This window comes from Mustela nivalis (genome assembly GCF_964662115.1).
Source record: "Mustela nivalis genome assembly, chromosome: 1".
Classification (NCBI taxonomy): Eukaryota; Metazoa; Chordata; class Mammalia; order Carnivora; family Mustelidae; genus Mustela; species Mustela nivalis.
In genome coordinates this window covers 54,610,210-54,636,324 of record NC_139020.1, presented here as the reverse complement: position 1 = coordinate 54,636,324, position 26,115 = coordinate 54,610,210, and the positions used below count along the sequence as shown (strand labels likewise).

General features: G+C 36.1%; 1 protein-coding gene and 1 long non-coding RNA gene across 2 annotated transcripts in view; both read left to right on the top strand.

Annotated features, from left to right (window-relative positions):
- Positions 1-25,049, top strand: part of IFT57 (intraflagellar transport 57) — a 54,109-nt gene extending 29,060 nt beyond the window's left edge. The window contains exons 7-11 of the mRNA XM_082697361.1: positions 19,075-19,146; positions 20,160-20,291; positions 21,632-21,694; positions 23,587-23,653; positions 24,653-25,049. Coding sequence (XP_082553487.1) covers positions 19,075-19,146; positions 20,160-20,291; positions 21,632-21,694; positions 23,587-23,653; positions 24,653-24,831 — 513 coding nt within the window. The 3' untranslated portion in view covers positions 24,832-25,049. The remainder of the gene's footprint in view (positions 1-19,074; positions 19,147-20,159; positions 20,292-21,631; positions 21,695-23,586; positions 23,654-24,652) is intronic.
- Positions 203-7,053, top strand: LOC309847352. Its single transcript, XR_014302422.1, has 3 exons — positions 203-321; positions 3,925-3,985; positions 6,848-7,053. It is a non-coding gene; the product is annotated as an uncharacterized lncRNA (long non-coding RNA).
- Positions 25,050-26,115: the final 1,066 nt, after the last annotated feature.

The window sequence follows — 26,115 nt, the reverse complement described above, 5'->3', positions numbered from 1 at the left end:
GACCCATTTAATCAAGTTTCTGCTTCTTTCTTACCTACAATGTACAAGAACTTCAGAACAAACTAAGAGGTGACTAAACAATACCATTCTCATTAATACTATAGTAATGTCTGCAGAAGGGACTAGAGAGACGTGTAGGTAAGGAAACTAAAAGGTTTTTTATCCTAGGTGGCTGGAGAAAAGCACCAGAATTATGGAACTAGGTTCTAAGGAAGCTTGTTACATTTCTACCCCCAAAGATGGCTGCTTTCAGAATGCCTTGGAAACAAATTCATTCTCAGAATGTTGGATTTGAACTTATAAAACTGTGTCCTAGAGAAGGTAAGAAGCAGGCTAGGCTAGACTCCCAGGGCAGTCCTAGATTAGGATAAGGGCAGCAAAGGTCTTACTAGACTGAATAGCTGAGGAACAAACTTAAAGGTAAATGGGCAAATCCTATAGCTTGTTTACCATGTATTTACCCAAATATTATGGACAGACATTATTTGGCTGCTTTAGGGGTGAATTTTTTGTTTGTGTATCTCTTATATATAAATACATGTTAATACAGATTTCTTCACTGATTTGATCTCTGCTGGATGTCATAATTTGCAAAAACGTGATTTCTGAGGGGGGATTAATTCTTAATTCTTTAATTTTATAAGAAGAAATGTGATAAATTTAAAAATCACTATTATTGTTATTCTAGTTAGAATGACGTGTTAGAATAACCATGTAGTGAGGAACTCTCAGGTACATCTTAATCTCACAAAGAAGCAAGTTTAATTTATTTACTTTCAAGCTAAGTAAACTTTTGAAATCCAACATCTCATTTAGAGCCTAATAGGATCACACCAGAGTCTTTTTTAAAGCATGGTCATTGATTTCTACATAATAGGAGTAACTGAATGAAGAAAAGATATAAATGCAACTTCTGACACATACAGTTTTACAAAACTAAGTACAAGTCAAATTCTACTAACAAGCAAATATTACAGTAATCAGAATCCTGGGTTCTTAGAGAGTCAATGATCTCCTGATTTGGGGAAGAATTAACTAGGTGAAAGTTGGCTTCTTACATAGCACAATAGTAATTGTTTTGTATATAGTCAAATTTTACAAGCAACATCCTGAAATGTCAGATGAAGTTTTAGGGTTTTTCTTTATATGAATAGCATTTGAATTTAGGTTTTGGCAGTAAAATATACTGACATAAAGTAATATCTGAGTGCTTTTTCAGAATTCTTTTCTAGATCATTTGGTCTTTGTGTCCAGTATTTCACAAACTCAGAGGTATCAAATGGAAAGTACAGGTTATGGATCAATTCTTTATTCAGCTTTACTTAATAAAAATAAAATTATACATTGATTTGGGAAAGTAAGGGGCTAGTGAATAAAGAGGTGTTTTTCATGCCTCGGAAATAAAAGTAATCTGGTCACAGATGAGGTTTCTCACAGGCTCACTATCCTCTATCAGAAGAGGTTGACTCCTGCATCGTGGTAAATCCCGTTCTTCTCAACTCCCGACGCTACCAAAACCAAATCCTCTCCTTTCTTCTTGGCCAAAACAGTTATCTTTCACTCAACACACGCTATTTAGGACATTTAGAGAATTCAACTTTGTGTTTGAGGGGAAATTAGTTTTTTTCAGATCAATGTGCTTTACTGATCACAGTTAGATTAATTTTAAAATAGCATAGAGATGTGGGAAATAAATAATAAAGGGCCTCCATTATTTAGACCCATTATAAAGTTCTTGAAAATGACCTTGTATTAGGAGTAAGTAAGTTCCATATTTATTTAGCACTGGATCAAATGTTTGTTTTGCTTTCTTTTCTCACAAATTCGGTTTATTCCTTGTATGCTTACTGGCACGTAATCGCAAAAAAAAAAAAAAAAAAAAAAAAAAAGGAAGTCTCCTTGTCTTTCTTTTTGCATATTGTAGTATGTATGCTTTAATGAGATCCTCTCACATACTAATATTTTATTTTATATTCCCCATAATGCTGTAATTAGGTTTTTATTGCTGGGCTAACTTATCCTTTTTTCTGGCACCACTTGTTACTGTTAACAGTTTTCAAAGAACGCAAACAAATTGTAATATTAGCTTATACAAATTACAATTGGGAAAATACATATGTTGCCAAAAATACAAATAATACAAATAATAGTTCCACAGCTGAAAGTGAAGGACTTCTGTCATATGTTAGCTTGAATGGACCATATTAGCAGTTTCCTTTTTAGGGTTGGTTATAGAGAATGCTCCTGGTGATTACGTCTAGAGTGTTATATACCCAGCGACCAACTCAGCTCTGCCTTGACTTGGAATAATGTGTCTAAACACATAGTCAGAAGTTCTGCCAAGGAAGTCAATAAATTCAGACAAATCCTGGGTCATTCCATTCTAGTTAATGCCTCAGTTATGACCAAGGAAGTAAGGCTTTGGAGTCAATTCCTTAGAAGGGCAGTCTGAGGACAGCTAAATTAGAGTAGATAACAGTGCCACCTAATAAAATCAACTGTGAGCATTTTTAGCACACTGTGACTGTATATCTTGCACTTTTTGCTCTTTGCCTCATTTTTTTCTCTTTATATCTCTTTCCCTTTCTTCTTGTGTATTTTTATGTCTTTTTTATTGTTTTTTGTTAGACCAGCAGTTGGTGCCCACAAGTGTTACATAAGTACTCTGGTGAAATTTAGAACTAAGAGCAAACATCTGTGATTATAATCAGAATAAACTTAAATCTATAACTGGTCAAGAATTCTCCTGATCTCTAAGTCTTTTTTTTTTTTTTAGATTTTTATTTATTTATTTGACCAAGGGGAGATAGTACCCACAAGCAAGGGGTCCAGCAGGCAGAGGGAGAGGGAGACCTGGGCTCAATCCCAGACCCCAGGACCATGACCTAAGCCAAAGGCAGACGCTTAATGAACTGAGCCATCCAAGCTTCCTTCTCTGAGTCTTTTTAAAATACCCTTCTGTTTTTGGGTGCCTGGGTGGCTCAGTGGGTTAAGTGTCTGCCTTCAGCTCAGGTCATGATCTCAGGGTCCTGGGATCGAGTCCTATATCAGGCTCTCTGCTCAGCAGAGAGCCTGCTTCCTCCTCTCTCTCTCTCTGCCTCTCTGCCTACTTGTGATCTCTCTCTGTCAAATAAAATAAAATCTTAAAATAAAATAAAATATACTTCTGTTTTTTAATTATAAAAATAATATGGAAGCAATTCAAGGGGAAGAGGGATGGGCAGTGTGCTATGAGTTAGAAGCTAGTGATCCCACATTTATTTTCACTATCAATTCCTGATTTATTGGGCCAGAGTTTCAGAAACTTAGTGGAACTGGGGTAGTCACAAAGATCAAGGGAAGACAGAGCCTATCTTACACATCTTCCCTTGCCACCCAGAATTCATATTTCTACCATTTATTAGATGTATGATCCAGAACTAGTTACTAAACCTCTCTGTCCCTCCTTCTCCTAATCTGTAAAATGGGACTAAGTGTATTATCTTACACAGTTGTTGTAAAGCATCAACAACAGTGTCTGGGACATAATTAATGCCTAATAAATAAATATTAATTATTGTTAAATTATAGTATTGTTATTATAATATTATTGTGTTCTATCATGGCCCTCATATTTAGTGCCTATATCAATATTCAGAGGAAATTTATAAAATTTCTGTACTAATACTTCCATCATTTAAAGGAATATTTTAAAATATCAGCCTTACAGTCTTACATGGGAATATAATCAGACTCATATAAGTAATCAGGCTCAAAGTATTCACTTTGATAAATCTTTCCAGTTTTTTTCCTCTAGTAAAGGTATATATAATATGGTAAAAATAACTGATTTTACCAAATGTTTACTATGTGCCAAGTACAGTTCTTAACACTTCACATGTATATTTACTCACTTCATCCTTTCCACTGCCCTGTTACATACAGGTACGTTTCACTGCAGAGGAGGAAACTGAAACAGTGAAGTGAAGTAACTTGCTTTTGCCTAGTAAGTGACAGATATTTGAACTTACAACCCAGGCTCTTACCTATTCCATTAATGACAATATCACATACTGGTTAAAAGCACAAATTCTGAATCCAGGTTGCTTGAGTACAAATCCTGGCTCTAATACTGACTAGCTTTTGGACTCTGTGGGCAAGTTTTAACTACTATGTCTCAGTCTCCTCATCTGTACCATGGAGTTCATTATAAAACCTACCTCAAAGAGTTATTAAAGGGGGTGCCTGGGTGGCTCAGTGGGTTAAGGCACTGCCTTCGGCTCAGGTCATGATCTCAGGGTCCTGGGATCAAGTCCCGCATTGGGCTCTCTGCTCAGCAGGGAGCTTCCCTCTCTCTCTCTCTGCCTGCCTCTCTGTCTACTTGTGATCTCTGTCTTCAAATAAACAAATAAAATCTTTTAAAAAAAAAGTTATTAAAGGGATTAAATAAATTAGTGTAGCTTAAGCACTTAGAATGTTGCCAGAAGAATTGCTTAATATATGTTAACCACTATTTCCGTGTGCTTTTCTGTGTATACAGTTCAGGTTACACCTCTGCTTTTAAAAACACAGAAGTACATCATGAGCAGTTCCACACATCCTTAAAACGTACAAGCCATAACTTCAGCTGAGTGGTAGGTAGCAGAGATGGCTTGGCCAAGCTCAGCAGGCTGGGATCAAACCAGGAGGCCTAAGATCTTGGTGGAGAAATGGCTGGCTGGGCAGAGTCATACAACAGCTGATAGTTAGAATATGGGCAAGCATAAGGACCATAAGATCTGAAAATACAGACCAATAGCAAGAAATGAAACCTGCCAGTGAATTGTTTTGGAGAAACAGTTGGAGAAATAGTTACTGGTGGTGGAAGTACATGATGTCATTTATTGAAAGATAATATTTTCCTTCATGATTAAAATATCTTTAATTCCATAACAGTAATTTTTTAAAACATCTAAGTGAATCATTTGACAACTACTAGCTGGAGACTGAGCTGCCAAAGAATTCTACATGTTCCATAATTTCTGAGGAAATAAAAGATGTGGTTGCATATTCATACAGATTTGACTTTCTGCGTTTTTTATTAATTTTGAATCACTAAATAATGCTGTTTCTCAACGAACATTATTCTTTTTTAGTTTCCTTTTTATTATAAAAAACAAGCTATGTTTGATTTTGTGGAAATAAAGGAGACCACCTAAATGAGAACAAAAACTATGTATTTAGAGCTTGCCATAGCCAGGGAGTTAGCCATCATCACCTGCATTTGGCAGAGACTTAAAGGCAGGCAGGAGTATTTGAAAGATTTATACTGGGAAAAAGGGAAGCCTTCAGCAACGTTCAGATATGACTGGAGATTTGGAGGCAGGCTAACTAGAAGCAGGGCCTCCTATGTGTCTGGTTCGGAGAGGATACGTGGCTCTGTCTGGCTGGTTGTACATTGGAAGCAGGTGGGTGAGGGGAAAAACTGGGGAAGCCAGCAGTTACTAAGTCCTGACTGTTTTGGTCCAATTTCACTCAGAGGTTATGGTTTGACTTCCTGGACTAGTTGCTGCAGATTGTCGGTCAGAATTCTTCTACTTCTTCTTCTTCTTTCTTCTTTCTTCTTTCTTCTTTCTTCTTTCTTCTTCTTTCTTCTTTCTTCTTCTTCTTCAACACTTTGTTTGTCAGAGAGAAGGAGAGAGAGAGTGCACAAGCAAGGGGACCAGCAGGCTGAGGGGGAGGCAGACTTCCTGTTGAGCAAGGAGCCTGATTTGGGGCAGTATCCCAGGACCCTAGAGCCAAAGGGGGAAGCTTAATGGACTGAGCTACCTACGTGTCCCAGTAGATCAGAATTCTACTTTTGATTATGGCCTGGACATTGTTCTCCATTCGTATATTCAGTCAGCTTAATCCATTGAACCGAGGGAAAATGGCTTCTTAAAATGATCAGTCTTATCAGTCTTTATCAGGAGAATGACTTTTTCTTTTCAAGTCAGGGGTTTTTACCGTAATAGAAACCAAGTAAACATTAATAATATTTATTCCTGTTCTCCAGAAATAAGAAAGAGCAGAAAGTGTGAAATCAGTTTTCAGCTAAACCTTACATAGACCCTTTTCCTCAATTATACAGTATTTATCCCTAAACAATTGTATATTATAACGATTTAATATGGGGTATTTGATGCAATGAACAAATGTTCTATCATGCTTTAATGCCCTGTGGATATTGTAATTAAAATTTTGATTAATGACTTAAATTGATTTTTTTTCCAAATTATAATTAAATGTTTCCTGCTTTGTTGTTTTAAAAGATAGTTGGCTAAGTACCCCCTTCATTTCTCCAAAATGTCTCCTACTCATTATGTAAATCTTCAGGTTCATTACAAGAATTTAGATAAAGAGATTATATATATTTTTTAAAGGCTTTGGAAGTACTACAGCATATGTTTCTAATTATTTCAAGCCTTTGATTCACTGAACTGCTTTTTTATCCTTACCTGTTTTTCAGTGTCTGACTTTCTCAGGGTACAGTTGTAAAAAGAACCTTAAACTTTAAATTTCTACTCCAAACTACTGGATTTTGTTTTAACGTAAATAAACCATACAGGTGTTGCCTTGGGTAATTCACAGCAAGAAACCTTTCTGGAAGAGTCATTGTGCTAAGGATGGAATCATTGCAATAGTCTTGAGCCCTTGGGCTCTCTAGTCAGTATGAGAGCTAAAACCTAAGAGGGAGGAGAGAGGCCTTTATTAATCAGCAGGTGGAATTCCATTTAAATGAACCTGGAGGGACCACAGAATTACTATATTAGATTTAAGTCTCTTCAAATTGGAAGCCAGATCCTGCAGAAAATGTACAATAGTAGGCTTTCTCTTTTTACCATTATAGACAAATCTGTATCTGGAAGCAAGAGAAAGAGGATGTTTTTTCTCATTCCAGAGCAGTGCAGAGAGTAACCTGCTTTGACCTTCTGCCATCGCTATGTTTGGATGTAGTGTAAGAAGAATGTTAATAAAATTTAGCTTTCTAAATATTTCTGACCTGCAAGGATTTATGAATTGTTATAGTTTGGAAATAAAGAGCATTTCTTAAGACTTGTACTCTGGTTGTTGGATAGGCTACATTGATAGGATTCTTGCATCTATGAGCAAAAAGGTATAATATATTCTGTGGGCTAGGATACAAGAATATAGTTTATTTATGTATTAGTCATTAAAATGTGATTCTGCTAGTTCTTTGAGTAATGAGGAACCTACATTTATAATTTTTAAGGATTTTCTGGTAGAAAGACCTTTTGTTGAGAAATATTTACATAAATAAAAAAAAATAAGGCACCAAATTAAAAAAAAAAAATCAGCTTTTACAATTACCAGTAACAAATGTAAATACAGGTGGCAATAAGTTGGTCTCCATGAGGCTCCATGCAGGAATAATAGCTCCAATTACTGTCACAAATGTTTGTAATTGTATCTATTGCTGCCAGACAATAAATGCTTTTTAATATAGTAAGGCCATAAATGTACATGCTGCTGTTGTTTAAACAAAATACAATTTCCAGCAAATTTATCCTTGAAACACCTGCTATAATCAAAAAGAGGTGAATGCTATCAAAATAAACTGCCTAAATTAACTAGACACATTTTTAGAGCAGCCTGCATGATTACTCAACTGCCACATTGTCTCAAAGAATGAGGGGAAATATTCGCTGATGGACATTTACAGGCAAGCTTTCTTTAAAGGAGACTACAAGAAACAGAGGATTGCTTTGGATTTTTGTGTTATTTTTAAAGCATGGTGTTATTTTGTAGACTTAGAGTTTTATTCACTGTTTCTTGTTTTTCTTAAGCTGGTCAACTGTCGTTTTTGTTGTTGTTTGTTGTTTTCTTTTTAGCATATGGGTTATGGGCAGATATCAGGATTGTGGAAAAGAATACTGTGCTTAAAATTATATGTAAAACTACTGCAAAACTACTGGGTGGAGAAAAACCCAGCTATCCTTAAGAAACTGAAAACAATTTTTAGCTGCTTCTGTCACAGTCTTGTTGAACATTCAGGATATTCTGCTTAAAGATAGTTGATGATGCCTTCCTTCCTATTTACCCTGAGTGTGATAAATGTTTCAACTGGATCAAAGAAAGGTTTCATTTATCACAAGTCGAAATAGGAGAACAAGTGTTTTTGCTTTAGAAAGTACCATCAGCTCTAACTTAAGAGCATCAACAGTGGTAGCAGATTTTAAGGAAATAACCAATAAAGACTGCATGTTATATGAACACTACAGAGGGAAGTTCGTTACTAATGCGTCACAGCAGATACACCTCAGATAGACATTTGTGATTGAGAGCAGTGAATTAATATATATTGATTATAATTAAAACTTCTAGACTGCCTAAATATTTCATTATTACAAAGTATGATTTAATGTTTCCTTTAAATTATTTAATGTAAAAATATGAATTGAAACAGAAACCATTTGTCATATGGACCTCCCTATGAAATGTACTTTTTAATTCGTTTGCTTCATTTCTCCAATCAATGATACTAGAGTAGTTCTCAGTATCACTGTGTTTCATTATTAAATTTCTTAATATGTGGAAAAATTTTACTTACTCCCATAGCCTTTATCCCATTACATTTGATTCTGTTTCCTTATGCCAAGGTAATGATTTAGATTTCTTGGTTCTTCAAATATGCAGATGGCTCTATTTATTTTTTCAGTTTTTGTTTTGTTTTGTTTTGTTTTTTGAGTATTGTAGGAGATCAAGGTTTTGGTTAGTGGATTCTTGAAGTTGAGAGGGACTGTCAAGGTTATCTTCTCTGGCTATGCCTCACGGTTACTCAGCATCCTGTGAAATAGGTACATTCTCATTTGGCCCAAGAGTGCCCCTACATTCACAGAAGAGCCCCCACTCACTCCCCATCTGCCTTGCCAGCTCTCTTTGGGCTTGTAATTCCTTCTAAAGTCTAGAAACCCTCACTCAGGAGAATTTTGTGGCTATAAAAAAGGGGTGTGGATGGAGGAAGCATGAATAATAAGTCAGAGTCAATGTATGAAAACACTTTAGAACAGATGGTAGTCAGTAAAGACATCTCTGAGCACACAATTAGAAATGAAATTATTGGGGGAGACAAACCATGAGAGACTATGGACTCTGAGAAACAAACTGAGGGTTTTGCAGGGAAGGGAGGTGGGCGGTTGGGTGAGCCTGGTAGTGGGTATTAAGGAGAGCACATATTGCACGGAGCACTAGGTGTAGTGCATAAACAATGAATTTTGGAACACTGAAAATAACTAAATTAAATCTAAAAAAAAGAAATGTAATTATTTAACTAATAAGGTTTAGAGATTATGGATCTCCAGTTTTAGTTCAACTACAGGCAGGTGTGAGAATATTAGTGATTGTTGTGATAGCCTTTGCTTACCCTCTGTGCACACTGTCTTATCCTTCTCTACAACAAGAGGAATTTCTAGGAACCAGGAACTTTCCTGAGGAAACTCACATTTCCAGCACTAGTGGATTTCCATACTCCCTGCAACAAATATACACATATAATATATATCACACATACAAACTCAACTCCTAAGTCGTATGTTTAGTTCTTTAAACACTTACAAAGAAAAATCATGTTTTCACACAAGTGTGTATCAGAGAAGACTTTAAGTTGCTGGCAATGAAAGAAAACTGTCACATTAAAAAATTCAGAAAGCCACGTTCTATGATTACCTCACAACCTGATAGGCATTTTTCATTCAGAAAGTAATTCAGTCTCATGAAAAAAATATCTGATGGACACTCTCGCTCACTCCTCTTCTCTTTCTCTCACACACACATACACAAATAAGTGCACAAACGTGATCCATGGTGAAGACGCAAATTAACGATTAGAACAAGAAGAGATTGCAAAACCACTTGTGCGAAGTGGCAAAAAATGAATATAGATAATGTTCTATTATTAGGGAAGGTAGTATTATGGGTGGAGGAGGGAAATTTGCTGCTCTTTTCCTTGCACTGAAAGCATGATGAATTATCGACCTATCCCAGCAACATTTGCTACAGTGAACTTAGACATATGCAGCCACTTCTATCAAGCTGTCTTCTCTGCTTTTTTCACTTAACCTGATTCCCACCATCCGATTTCCAAAGAATTTCATCATTGACCATGAATGGGGTATTAAACATGTCACAGGAACATCAGTATTCCACACTGAAATCTCGAGACTGATCACTTTTGGACTGCCGCTCACACTTGGCCCTACCTCCCTACCACTGCAGATACAGTTATAATCTTAATAACTGCGTCTCTCTCCCTGTGACTGAAACGGAGATGAAAGGTCCAGATCCCTTTACAAGCAAGGACTTGCTGCCCAGCCACAGTGTGTCGTCGACAGACAACCCCTAACTGCCTGCGCCTTTGATGGCAGAGAGCTTCCTAGCCCAGGTCATGCCCTTCCAGAGGAGCCCACATCTGGGCTTATGTGAATTGTTTATAGTATTACAAATAATACTGCTTTGAAAATTCTTGTACATGTCTCTTGGTAAGCATCTGCACACATTTCTACTGGAATTTCTACTAGGTGTGGAATTGCTAAGTCCTGGGGTATGTACATGTTCAGTCTTAGCAGACCCTGCCAAATAGTGTTTGAAGGTGGTTATACAAATTTATATGCCTCCCAGCAGGGTATGAAACTTGCAGTTGCTCTGCATCTTTATCAACATTAAGTATTGAATCTTTTTCATTTTTGTCATCATAATAGCTATGCTATAGTCTCACTGCCATTTTAATTTGCATTTCCCTAACAACTGCTGAAGTCGAACCCCTTTCCATATATTTGATATTTGGATATCCTCTTGTCTTTTGTTATTGGGTTATCTGCTTTTCCTTTGATTTATAGAAATTATTTTTATACTCTGGATATGAGTCCTTTGTCAGGTATATGTATTGCAAATATGTACTCTTTAGCTTTTCTTTTCACTCTTCTTGGTATATTATGATAAACAGTGGCCTAATGTTAATATACTCAATATGACCTTTTTGGGGGAAGAAGGAAACATGGCTAATATTTGTTTTCTTTAAGAATCTTTGCTTACCTTAATGCTATAAAGTTATTCTCCTATGTTTTCTTTTTGAAGCTTTATTTGCTTTACTTTTGGCATCGAGTTCTGTGATTCATCTAGCATTTTTTCTTATGTATGGAGTAAGGTAGAACTCGAGACTTATTTGGGGGAGATATATATATAGATAGATAGATAGATCTATATATATATATATATACCCATTTTCATAAAAAGGTTATTTTTTCACCAGTGCACTGCTTTGTGATAAAAAGCCTTTATGTGTGGATCTGTATCTGGACACTCTGTTTTATTGCCCTAATCTATCTGTTGTTCTTTCATACTACTGAAATGGTATCTCTTTAGATTTTATTTTCTATTTATTGCTGGTATATAAAAATAATTATGGGGTCACCTGGGTGGCTCAGTCAGTTGAGCCTCTTGATTTCAGCTCAGGCCATGATCTCATGGTCATAGGATCAAACCCTGCATTGGGTTGCATGCTCAGCGTGGAGTCTGCTAGAGATTCTCTCTATCTCTTGCTCCCCCTGCTTTCTCTCTCTCTCTCATAAATAAATAAATAAATAAATAAATAAATAAATAAATAAAATTTTAAAGATTTTTAAATTTTTAAATTTGCCTTATATAGTGGTTAAGAATTTTTGTCTATGTTGGATATAGTGGTATTAGGGAAGCTTTTAATATTTCAATTTTACCAGTAAGTATGATGTTAACTTTATGACTTTATTTGCCTTTACTATATTAAGGAGCTTTCCTTTTGTTTCTAGTTTGCTTAGAGTCATTATGAATGGATGTTACATTTTTTTCAAATGATTTTTTTTCTTCATCTATTAAGAGGACCATGTGATTTATTTCCTCTTTTTTTCCCTCTCTTGCTATGGTGGATTATACTTATTGATTTTTGAGTATCAAACTAACCTTGCGTTTTAGAATAAATGTAACTTAATCATGATATATTATCTGTTTTATATGTTACTGGATTCTATTTGCTGGTATTTTGTTGAGAACTTTTTAAAAAAAAAATTTATGTGACAGAGAGAGAGACACAGCAAGAGAGGGAACGCAAGCATCAGGAGAGGGAGAGGGAGAAGCAGGCTTCCCGCTGAGCAGGGAGTCCGATGCAGGGCTTGATCCTAGGGCCTAGGATCATGAACCGAAGGCAGACGCTTAAGCATCTGGGCCACCCAGGCACCCTTTTTTTTTTTGTTGAGAACTTTTATATCAATGTTTGCAAAAAATACTGATTTGTAATTTTTCCTGTTTTTTAGGTGTCTTTGTCAGGTTTTAGTGTAATGCTATCTAGGCCTCATAAAAACCAGTTGGCAATTGCTCTCTCTCTCTCTATTTTATTTATTTATTTATTTATTTATTTATTTTCTGTCTCTGATATTTGTGTAAAGTTGTTGTTATTCCTTAAATATTTGAAAAATTCACTGATGAAGCTGTCTGGGTCTGGGTATTTCTTTGTGAGAATTTTTTTTTTTTTTTAAGAATTTTATTTATTTATTTGACAGAGATCACAAGTAGGCAGAAAGGCAGGCAGAGAGAGAGAGGGAGGCAGGCTCCCTGTTGAGCAGAGAGCCTGATGCGGGGCTCAATCCCAGGACCCTGGGATCATATTCTGAGCTGAACAAAGATAGAGGCTTACTTAACCCACTGAGCCACCCAGGTGCCCCCTTTGTGAGAGAATTTTTAATTGCATCTGTTTATCCTAAAACTTTTAAATTCTTTTTTTATTATATAATTGATACATAAACACATTCTTGGTAATACTCAAATATTACAAATGAAACTAACATCTCTTTTAAAATTTTTAGTTATACTTCGCTACGTTTCATCAGGGAGATGATAAGTAATGATAGCATGGTCTCTGCAAATTTGCGCTCTACTGCTCACTTGCCTATAAGATTGGGCAGTCTACTTTAAAGTAGCTAAATCTCAATTTCCTCATCTTATGAGAGTTTTTAAAAGAATTGAATGTGATGATGTATGGATAGTGCTTAACATAGTGCCTGACACATACTAGACATTCTTGAATGTTAACATTGAAGCTATCATTAGGTGTAAAAGGATCTCGGAATGGATGTGACTATTGGAGAACTACTCTATACCAAGGAAGGAAAAAGAAAAGGTTCCTAAGTAGCCAAAATAGAAATCAAAAAAAACTATGTACTAAAGCTCATGTATTTTATTTATAGGGGAATCCGATAAATCCTTCTTTGGAACTTACATATAGTTGTTTCAGAGATTATTCTAACAAGGTTGGTTAAACAGACTGTTCATCCACAGCAGATTAGAAGTAGCAAACCTCCCATAGCATCTAAGCTTTAGCAAAACAACTGAGCTAAGAAACATTTATTTAATGTGCAAACTTGAATGGAAATTTGTCAATTTCTTGTGCTCCTTATTGAAATTGGGTGACAAAGCAAGGAAATGAAGGAAGCAGGTCAGTGTAATGGAAAATCTGTAAGGGAGAGAAAAGACATTTGGCTTCCTATTCATTTTGTAATTGGTATAGTAAAAATCATACCACCTCAATTTGTTACCCAATCAGTGAAATGGAGGTACAAGATTTCCTCACCAGAGTGATCTTGAAAATCCACAGAGAAAGTGAATTCAGGGGTGAAATAGAGGCCCAATGAGACAAATGCAGTGAGGACCCTTAAATGCAGGGAGCCCATAAAAACCCTAGTACATATTGTCATGTTCACTAAAACACAACTGCAAAAACAGAACATTAAATTAAGATTCCATTAGTAATTATTCATAACACAGTTGGGGGAGAACCAGTAAGAATAGAGGGAAAAGGAAAAGTAGATGGCAGAAGTAGCATTTTTGTGATGGAAAGAAATTCAAAATACATCTGAGCCTTGGGGCCCTGCTCCCGCCCTTGGGGGCTGAAGCAAAGGTGCCACTAGAGCCACAGACTATGAAACTCCACTGCTCTGGCATGGACATTTCCTGAGCCCAGGAAAAACATCCCAATATACACCAGAGTGCCTTCCTCAGCTTTGTTCTATCAGGACTCCATTGACTCTCCGCCTCTCTCTATTCAGAAGCTCAAACTTGGGGGGGCGGGGGGGGGGACTGACAGTTTGACACTTTATGAGTTGTATAATTAGTGAAACGTATATACAGATAAAAGTTCCATTTACCACCTCTAGCTCGTGTGTCGGTCTCTCCCTCCGCAGCAGTTTCAGAGAGGAGCTTGGAGCATTGAGTTGGGGATCCAGACAAAGAAACCAAGTGTCTGTGCATAATATGTAAAGTTAGTCATTCAGGGGTTGTGCTGTTGAAGTAAAACCCAGAGATCCTTGTAGTCTTGCTGGTCACCTTAATGGCTGCAGCTGGATCTCCTACATTTTGACTTTACGGTATGCTGTGACTCACCTGACAAGGCATCGCAATTCTCCAGTTTTTGAAAAAGGGAGAGAATATAATTTGGCATTCAAAAGCTTGGAGTGGAAAGGAGGTTATGGTTACAATAGTCACTTTGCTGTCTACCTCAGAGGTGACAGAATTATATAAGATTTTGTATGAAAGGATTTTTAAAAATAGCCTAAAGAAATGATATACTTCTTCATTATGTCTTCTCATTTCCTCAGAGAGAGGAAACATGCTGGATTAGTGAAAAACTCAACATCTACAGAGAGGAGTGGTCTCACTTGGTATATAACAAAAAAATTATTGGTTTACCTTAGATACTCTGTGGTAGTTCATTTTATCATAAAGAAAATCAGCCTATGGTACGTGGAAAATGCACTGATCTGAGAGTGCTTTCCATTTTCCAGACATGAAACCTCAGAAAGGTCATTTAATTTGCCTGATTCTTGGTTTTCCTCCTATATAATACGTATATATAGTCAGTTTTTCTGTATCAAAAGCAAGCCCAAATCACAGTGGTTTATAATTATAATAACAACAAATATACTGTCACTCAAGATACGTGTCTGCTGATGTGTGACTCAGCTGTGGCTCTAGCCCTGCTGTGTTTCATATTTCTTATTCCCAGGCCCAAGCTGAAAGTATAACCCCTATGTGGGGCATGCCTATTATAATGGCAGAAAGAAAGGGAAAGGGGGCTGATGGATGCCTCTTACACCATCTGCACAGTCCTGGCATAGGCCACACCCACCACTGTTCCACCGGCCAAAGAGAATCACATGGCCAAGGCCAGCATCAATGGAGCAGAGAAGTATACTCCTCCCACAACTGGTCCACAAATCACATAACCCTCTCACAGGGAAGGGTAGAAGTGAAAAAGAAGGATGACAAATTGACATAGCACTCCAAACCTTTGTGAGTCTCAAATAAGGAAATGTATATAAAAGTGCATTATAACCTAATGGATTCTCTACCAATATAAGGATTGCTAGCATTTTGGGGATCAAGTCCTTCATCACTTCTTCATTCTTACCACAAACCTTTGTAAACTTTTTAACCATCTCCATTGTAGTTTTTTTTTTTTCCATTGTAGTTTTTTAAAAGCTATTTGTTTTGCCTTTTTATATTCATGTTTTTAAAATGTTACAAATGTGATCACTTATACTTCCTGCTGTAACTGTATTAAACCCCTTTCAAGAACTACTTGGGCATCCAGACTTTTTCCCCCTGATGATTAAAGTGATGATTAAAAATTCTCTGGCAAGAAATTTGGAAAATTTTGGAAGGATAAAGAAGAAATTCTAAACATCGATATCCAAATTCCTGGCTTAATATATGCATGCACACACAAATATACACAAATATTAATTTTTACTAAATTGGACACCTAATAGGATATTCTTTGGGGAATGTGTTTCCACTTTATGTTGTTTGCCTGTATTTTTGATGAATAAATTTCTATTGAAAACATGAATTTAACATTTTGATATGCAATACATATATATTTATGGAGCCCAGTAATATAAACAAACACTCGTGAACCCACTACTGAACTTGAGAACTAGACCATTACATGCCCTTGAAATTACCTGGGTGCTCCTCTGCTGCTGCCCTTTGCCTCCCATGGGGAACCGCTGTCCTCAATTTGTGTATCATATATTGTCTTTAGCTGCTGCTTCTGCTTCCTCTTCCTCCTCCACTTCCTCCTCCTCCTCTTCCTCTTTTTTAGCATTTTAATGTATCATTGAGCTTTGCTTCATTTTGAGCTTTATAAAAATGGTATCCTACTGCATTATTTTTAGTGGTGAAATGGATATCACAAAATTAGTTTAAACTGTCCTCTACTGTTAAACGTTTAGAGAGTTAACTATTTAGAGAGCTGTTTTACAAAGAACTTGTACATTCCTCTTTATGTATATCCCCATATATTTCCTTGGGAATAATTTCTAGAGGTGAAATTGCTGGGTTAAGAGGTTAGAACACCTTTAAGGCTTTTTTTTTTTTTTAATAACTATACATCAGGAAATGTGTCCATCTAGATTTTAATAAAACATTCAGATTTATGCGCCAGATAATTATAAATCATTATTAGCTTTTCACTTTAAAAGGCAGTAAGAATACATAAATAAGTCCCAGGGGGTTATCATATTAAAAAGTCCCAAACCAAATCCTCAGTATTTCTGGGTCCCTGAAATCTTCTTCTCACACTGTGATATTACTAATATCTTCGTCCCTAAGACTGGAAACGTTAAAGACACCTCTCTACCACCCCATCTCTACTTCTGCCACCCCACACTTGCCCTTAGTCCTCAAGTCCTGGTAGTTCTGTCCCTATGATGTCCCTTGAATCCATCTCTTCTCTTTCATTCTCACAAGCGCTGCTCTACTGCTAATGTTAACGTGGGCCATTACACAGCCTCTTAACTGGTTGCCTACCTGCCTTCAGTCTAATTCTAATTCTTCCTTGCCTTCTAGTTCTTCCCTCTGTTACTTTCTCAAAACACTAACTTGTCCTAAAACTGAAACCAAAAATCTTTAATAGCTCTCCATTGTCCACATGATAAAATCCACAGTCCTCAGTTAAAGCCCTCCACCTAACTTAACCTACCTCTCCGGCTTTGCTTCTTCGTGATTCACCCTCTCCGCCCCACCCTGCCCCAAGAACTTTGTGTTTTATATTCTAGCCATCCTGGGCTCTTGTTCCCTATATATTTCCTGGGTTTTTTTTTTTTTTTCTTGTTCTAGTTACTCCCTCAGCCTAAAATACCCTTCCTCTCCCACTACTTTCCAGCCTGTTGAAATGCTACTAATGCTTCAAGCTTGCACTGAAATGCCAGCTCCTCCATGGAGTTTAACATCAATGTAAGTTATCATAGTTACACATAAATGAGTCAGGCATGCTTAATTCTCTCGAAATACTTTATCAGAACATGAAAAAAATGTAATGGTAAAAGATAAGGCTGCATAGGAAAAGCAGAACACAAACTATTAGACACATCAATTACTATAAATAAAATAATAGATACAAAGTATACATATGTATATATGTATGTGTTTATACATGTATATATCTACAGACACCGAGACTGTAGAAATACTTACACTTGGTGTTTTGTTAAGCTTATGAAGGTTTTGTTTTGTTTTTGTTTTTGTTTTTTGGTATCAGTCCGGACGAGTACTGTTTTGGAAAAATTACTAATATAATGATACTTATTAGGTTCATTTTCTTTCCTAAGGATGCTTGCTTGGGCTTAACCAGTCTTCCATTTTGAGGCTTAGGTAACGTATTTGGTCCAGCTGCAGCAGGCCAGCCAGTAGCCTCTCCTCCCCATTCCAGTGTTGACTGGCTGTGTTGGAGAGGCCTGTTTCCTTGCCAGATCTGTCTAGTCATAGTCACGGGTGATGAACAGTCCCCTCAACTGTAAAATGAAAATGTTTCACCAGGTGACTGTTAAATGGATGAGTAGATGATCTTTAAGGTCCTTTCCAGCTCTCATATTCTGAGATATTTTTTGCTCATGAGACAGAAAAATGCTTATGGACAAAAGGAAGTGCTGATTTGTTCTCTGCTCTAGCACCTGCACCGGTATCAAGTAGCCAGTTGCTCCTTTTATTAACTCTGACCTGCCAAAATGTGGTCTGCGAGAATTAATACACTTGGCTTCTGAGCCAGGTGCACCACTACCCATGTGGGTTTGGGTGTGCCCCGGGTGTGCCACTTTCTTTCACAGGGCCTCTTGCTTACCTGTGAAATGATAAGGGTGAGCCTAGTTGCTCTTTGAGGTTCTTTAACATAATGTAATTTTATCATTGGTATGTGTGAAGTACCCCTAGCTTGCTTTTTCACCCGGTAGTCACTAGCCCATGTTTCAAAGTTAAGGAATTGGTAGAAGAGGAAAATTCACAGTGTATTTATGTATCACAGAATAGTGTAGATAGCAAAGTGGAGCATCAGGCTATGCAAACAGATATGTATAATTGAGGAATATCCTGGTTCCATTACTTTAACTTACCATATTTTTTCTCATCCTGGGTATTTCTCCAGTCTTAAAATCGTTACCTTTATTAATGTAAACCAAAAGATTTTGAAGATATCTTGTAAGAAATTAAAATGTTGGCATTGATTTTAAATATGCACACAGCCTAGTAGTAATGCGATATATCTCAAAATATATGAACTCTAATAATCATTATAGATTTCCTTTTTTCAGAAAGAGAAGTCTTCCTGAAGAAGAGGGCCCTATCTTAATTTTCAGAGGACAAACTAATACTTGATATATGATACTTGATTTGAGAGTTGCTTCTTGCAATTGTTACTATTTAAACAACTATTTCTTTTCTAGTAATTATATATTTTTTTCATTTTGATGGGTAGTCATAAATATTAACCACCAGCAGTGCAGAAATAATTTATATTCAAATTGTCAGACATCACTCTGTGAACACATAAAATAATTTACATTTATTTAGAACCTTTAATCCTAAAGTGCTCTACACGTATTTCTTTATAATCTGATTGCAAGCTATTTATAGGACTTTCCTACCTGAAATAGGGCAGCAACCAAAGTAATTAAATGAAGAATACAACTTCAAAAACATAGAGGAAAGAAGGAAATGTGTACTTTACTTGTTCCTGTTATGCTCTTATGCCTATAGGATTGGAGAATCCATGTTGACCAAATGCACCAACACAAAAGTGGAATAGAATCTGCTCTAAAGGAGACCAAGGTATGTGAATTATTTCAAGTGAATCAATGTACATCTACTCATCTGTTGAACACCTGTTAAAGGAAAACATGAAAATTTTTTAAAAAAAAGGCGCAATCCTTGCCTTTGAGGAGTTTATAGATTGAATGTACCGTATTATATTTCAACAGCCCTAAAGTACTGAAACTAAAGAAAAGTAACTTTATATCAAATCAGTATAATATATACCTAGTACAGAGAAAGATAAATATCTCTAATATGTATGTATACTATATAACTACACTATATGTGTAAATTGTGCAATATACAAATTGTATACATTATGTATATTGTAAAATATATATAGTTGTGTATTATTATACAATTATACAATATATTCAGAAAGAAAAGAATGATGGAGTGTTTCTCTAATATACATTAGATTAAATCTAATGTATATTAGATTCTCTCTCTATATATATCTATACATATTAGAGAAACATTTCGTCATTCTTTCCTTTCTGAATCCCATGGGGTAACAGAGCACCAGGCCAGCAATGCTTAGAAACTACAACTTCCCCAGGCTTGCTTCTCTGACAGAAATAAGGACTCTTTTGGAGGATGCCATAGGAAGCAAAGTTGGAATGAGAAGTTACGGGTCCCAGGCTAGAACTATAAATTTCATGACTTACCTCCAAAGGGAGCATTCTAGTCATCTTTGAACTGTGCTATAAAAAAGTCTTGTTATTCCATTACCTACTTTGATTACGAACTTTATATAAAGCAGATTCCACTCATGTACAATTTAGATATGCATAAGAGCTAATGAATTGACTAACACTACCAGGTGCTTTTTTATTTTAACATTCTGCTAAGTATGACTGAATTATTTCTCATTACAGAATTCTTTTGCTATTGAAAATCTCAAGCTAACTTCCTTTTCACCAGTTGAGAATTTGTGGGCTGAATTGAAGGAGATTTAGCCTGTTTTATACTATTCTTAAGAAATATATTTGTGAATTCTTTTATCTACTAAAATCCTATGGAATTTCTAGGGATTTTTGGATAAACTTCATAATGAAATTAGCAGGACTCTGGAAAAGATCGGCAGCCGAGAAAAGTACATCAACAATCAGCTTGAGCACTTGGTTCAAGAATATCGTGCAGCTCAAGCCCAGCTGAGTGAGGTAACTTAGGAATGATATCTGAGATTTAGTTCAGCTGATGACACCATTTCCCAGACGTGACACAGCACTTTGCATTTGTGAATCATAAAATGCCTTTTACAAACAGCAACACATGGATTCTCTGCCCACTTCAGGAAGCCACGTGAGGCCGGAGCACTTGCCATCTCCGTGTTACGTGTAATAGAAATTATCTCCTGGAAGTCTTTAAATGCATTTCTTCTTTGGTTTAAATAATGAAGGCATGTATTGTTGGGGAACATTGCTTAGAACAGGAACGGAGTATCAGGACACCTGGTTTTGTTTCTAAGTCTGCTGTTAATTTACCCTCGGAGTAGGAGGAAAAGAATAGTATGCATTTACATGTGTCAGTAGGAAAAGACATCATTGCCTTAATGACTTACAGCCACATAATAAAGAATATGAAAGCACGACACGTTCAAAGACAAGCAGTTTAATTAATTTAATGAGCAAATTTTTTAATCCTTTCAAGGTTTTAGAATTTCAACCAAAAAAATAAAACCTTCAGCCTTTGAAAGCAGCAGTTCTTTGTACCCCAGTAGGGATCTAAAGGCTTTCCTTGGGAGTTATGCCCCCTCTTTCCTGATATTGAGGAAGACTAGTAAAAACACTTGCAAGTGTCAGGTAAAGACTTTTTTTTTCTTTTGGCAAACAAGGTTGGAAGAATGGGAATAAAATGGAAATGAACTTGAGATACCTCTGCACTTTCAGAAGTTCTCAAAGACCAAACAAAATAATTTTCACTTTTTAATTATTTATTTAACAAAGTATTCCCTCACAGACACATCTACTCATGGATGTTTTACTTTCAAAATGCTGTAAAAGACCCTGATTGAAGCCACTGTGTATCTGTCAAACATTGATATTAAAGAATTGTTAGATTAGTTCCCAAGAACATATTCTGTACTGTCATACCATTTGTTAATCCTTATTAATTGCTCATCCTGATGCTCTATTATGATTGATTTTTTAGAACTCGTTTTCTCTGCATTGCATGCAAATTAGATCGACCAAGAGCTACTCTCCTAAACTGTGTAGGAATAGCTGAGGACAGTTTTTATTGTGAACCATGCCTGTGTGAGTTACACAGTCAGTATATGAAGGTTAAGGTAGTTTATCATTTTATAGTGCCTTGGTTTAAATACATGGTGTCTATTAGGGACATAAAACAGCTACAGTTAAATGTCACTTTCACAAATGTATTCACAAATGGAGGGGGTGTCATAAAATTATATGCAGAAATTACAGACACAAAGGGGTCACACTTAAGTAATCTGCTTCTGTTTTGAATTTGTCATTAAACAAAATGTTTTCTCCCTTAGGCGAGGGAGCGATACCAGCAGGGTAACGGTGGAGTAACGGAAAGGACCAGGCTCCTGTCTGAGGTACACACTTTGCTCTTGCTCTCTTCTCCCCATCAGCTGAGCCCAGGCCGTGCGGGGCCCGGGCGGTTTCATACAGCTACAGCCGGGTGCTGTTTGTTTCAGTAACTGCTTCCCATGGCTTTAAGTCCTTTTCTTTAAAGAGAAGATCCCTAGTTTCCTTATCAGTGACTCAATTATGTATTTATATGCTGTTTGTTTCCATAAAATGCCTGAAGTTGTTTTATTAAATTCAACGCAGAACCTGCTGATAATATTAGCATGTTTATAACCTTCCTTAATCTTTTTAAAAACCTAATAATTATGATTAATATATAGAAGAGTAGGTAAAGCACTGGCTTAAATGTCTTACACAGATTTTAATGTTAGTCTGTAAGATGTAAGATTTGTTTTTCCTGATTGCTGCTGATGTATGTGATCCTGAGTATTTCTCTCCACAAACTGGAAGTGGCTTGTAACCCTTTCCCTCTGAGAACTTGTGAAATATTTGCATATATTGTTATATTGACTTTCAACATCATGTAAGAGAATAAGATCTAATATATATTCCAGTTTTTTACTGAAGAGCTGAGAGGAAAAAAAAAATCTTACAACAAGGTCAATAGCCAATGAACAAGATTATCTTTGGTGAAAATCCAGTGTAATTGTCCCAGACTTTTTCTATATAATAAAATTAAGCTTCTTTTATAGAGATTATTTGAGGCATAAATAGTTATTTTAGAATACTAAAAATATAACTTTAGTAATATTTAGACTCTAATCCTGTGGTGCTTCTAGGCAAATAGAATGTTATGTGGAAAGAAGTAAAGTGCTCACTTACGTTAAGTAAATTAACACTTGAAGGGAGTCCAGGGACCCATTTAGTTCTTTTGGAGGAGGTAGTTATCCCCAGTTGTAACATTGCAGGTGCCTAAAAAAAATTAATTTGCTTTACTTGGATGAGCACTTTATTCCCAAGGAAGTTTTTGTTCACCAGTATGATAAAAATAAAGCCTACTAAGTTACAATAATTATGGCTTAGTTCTAGGTCATATAAAAATATTTTTAACTTTTTTAAAGATAATATGCCAGTATGGAATTTTGCTGATAGAGGCTATAGTAGTATAATTTTGAGTATGACGTAGAGTACAGATAGGAGCCGATATGACAGCACAATATGCCTCTTGGAGCTCATGGTTTGGAAAAAAGCAGTTGGAATATTTTTATATTACAGCCATATGGTATAAACATTATTTTTAGCATCCTATAGAGGAAAAGATGGCATCTTCTCTTATAAAACTATAATATTAAGAAATATAACTAGTAAGCCTCAGAAATCCAAAATCTTCTCAGGATGTGTGTATGGTTTTAATTAATGACTCATTATTAATGACTGGCATAGTTGGGGTGCCCGGGTGGCTCAGTTGGTTTGGCATCCTACTCTTGATTTCTGCTCAGGTCATGATCTCAGGATTGTGAGATGGAGCCCCGCGTCAGGCATGGAGTCTACTTAAGATTCTCTCCCTCTCCCTCTGTCCCTCCCTGCCCCCATCACCCCCCCCCTCTCTCTAAAGAAAGAAAAGAAAAAGAAAGGACTGACACTGTAGATGCTAGGAGATAACTGCAAGGTTTGCATGTCTGATGCCTAAAACGACAACTCAGATCGTTTTTTTATTGTCATGTGACAACCTGAGAATGTCATTTGGTGAAGTTTAATGTTCGTAGCACTCTCAGAAGATCAAGAGTGTCTGCCTATTTTATGTTATTATTCAGATTATGTCCAGAAGACTCCTTATATTTTTATGTCCCTTTACAGATGTATTAGATCTAAATTTCCTTAACACATCATTCCATGATTTTGAAAGTTTATTAAAATCCAGAGCGTGTGAAAACTTTTTTTTTTTTTCCAATTAAAGGTGACAGAAGAACTGGAAAAGGTAAAGCAAGAAATGGAAGAAAAAGGCAGCAGCATGACTGACGGTGGTGAGTACACACTCATCCTCAGGGGAAAATGAGCAAGAGGAGAGTATTTCTCAGGAAATCTATTTAACAAAATGTTATTCATAAATCAGGAGTCTGCTTTTTAAAATGAGTTTGAGGAGAGGTAGATATGTGGCACAAAAATGATGTCTGATAATCCATATACTATTTTCCTCATTAATCACCTCAGGAGAATCATATTTTTTTACCCTTATTTAGGATTTTTTGATTCTAACTGTGTTGATTTAGAGATAGAGTGGGAAATACTTAAATATACACTTTGTTATTCCTATTTTAAAAAAAAACAATATTTGCTGTTTTCTCAAATGAGCTTCATTATTCCACGTTATGTGCAAAAGAGCACTAAGTGTGTGCCCAAATGGCATGAAGGCAGCAATGGGGTGACCTTTGTTTATCTTCCTCTCCCGCAGTGGACCCGACTGGCAGAGGGGTCAAATAGAGAAGAATTAATAATCCTCTAGTAATCATGCTCCATCATGAGCTAGTCACTTTGACATGGCCTGGTTTATTGCCTAAGGCCCTTCTGTGTTCTAGAAAGATTTTCCAGAGTTCTGATATAAACTGAGTGATTATCCAAAAGGGGACATATAGAGATTTTGTACTATGTTTGAATGAACCCATTAACTCTATCTCTCAGGTAGTTCTTTCTTCCTTTTTTTCTCCCATTGTATCCCTTTTCCTTCAGACAAATATTCTAGCTCATAAAATTTATTAAAGACATCCTTAAATACCCCGTTAGCACCTCTTCCCCAAGAAAAGGAAGGAAATTTAACCTCGGCTCAAATGCTGCATCATTTCACATCCTAAAAATCTCAGGTATTTAAAATACCACAGCAAAACCATGTGAATGTCAGTATGTTGTAGGTTGTGTTTTTAACCCTGTTTTTGGCTTAAGACAAAATGAGGAAAATGTCATGCAATTCTGTAATACACTGATACTCCAAATGAACATTTTTATTGCATGTTATTTTCATTCTGCAGCTCCCTTGGTAAAGATTAAACAGAGCTTAACAAAGCTGAAGCAAGAAACGGTTCAGATGGACATCAGAATTGGCGTTGTGGAACACACGTTACTCCAATCAAAACTGAAGGAGAAGTCCAACATGACTCGGGACATGCATGCAACAATCATTCCAGAATCTGCAATAGGCTCTTATTAAAACACTGTTTTTCATGCTTCTGATTAGTTGTTTTTTATATCAAAGTGTATTTCAAGTGGCATAGATTTCCAAACACTATTATACCTCTCACAGCATGTTCAGTGGGTATATTTTTACATATATACACACACATATTGTATCATGGTATTTATGGATGACTAAAGCCTTTTAATGGAATATAATAATTAATAAAGTAATTAAAAATTCTCACTTTCAAAGAAGCTTTCAGTAATCATTACAGATGTTAAAACCCACACCCGGTGGCATATTTTTCTCATTGTTCTTGTGTAAGCCAGTGTGTATGACCCATATTCTCTGCAGGGGCTCCTGCTGCTGTCACCACATGGACCTTTGACACAGCCTGGCACCTTCAGTTTGGTCTACCTCTGCAGTGATCATAAGTGCCTTCTTAAGAACCCACTACCCTTGCCTCAGCTTTATGGTTACCTAAAATTACATTTCTCTTAAAAAGCATATGAAAAGACTTAAATGTCCTTATTAAGTATTGAGTATTTCATGACTAGAATGATTTTATATCTTCTCTGATTTAAGGCCATCTAATAAATGAACAAACGAACATTTCAGTCATGTTTGACTCTGTAGTGACAGAAAAGGCATATACATATCTCAGTTCTACTTTTTTCTGCAGTATAAGCTGTACTAAAGAATCATTTTACAGCAGAACGGGAGACAGCAAGACATGTGAAGATCAGCCTCCTAGCGCTGGTGATCTTTGCTTGCACATTGTACTGAGCAACTTTCTAGCCTGGGACTTCTAACTCGGTAAAATAAGCAATAGTTATGTGGCCAGACTTAACAACTGGGGGAGACTGGCAAGGAGAGCACAAACTATAAGATAGCCCACCTTTATATTTTAAAAAGAAGAAAAAGAAATCTAGAGGTAAATTTTGATAAGAATTCTTATATATATATAAGTATATTATATATAATATATATATATAATAAAGCAATTTTATTATTTTTGTTGTCATACATATGTATGACAACAAAAATAATAAAATTCCTTTCTCAATTTTTTATGTATATATGACAACAAAAATTATAAAATTCTTTTCTCAATTTTTATCCTAATATTTTCTTCCCTCAATTTTCTGCCTTAGTCTTTACTTTGCATATGACACATGCACACAAATCTTTTTCTCTCCTTCCTACTGTTCTTGAATTTAAGTTTAGATAAAAGAAAATCGGGGTGTGTAAACTATTCTGTGGCTCAAGAGGGTGACAATAAATCCAATGGCAAATAAGTCAGTTCATTTAGTTTGG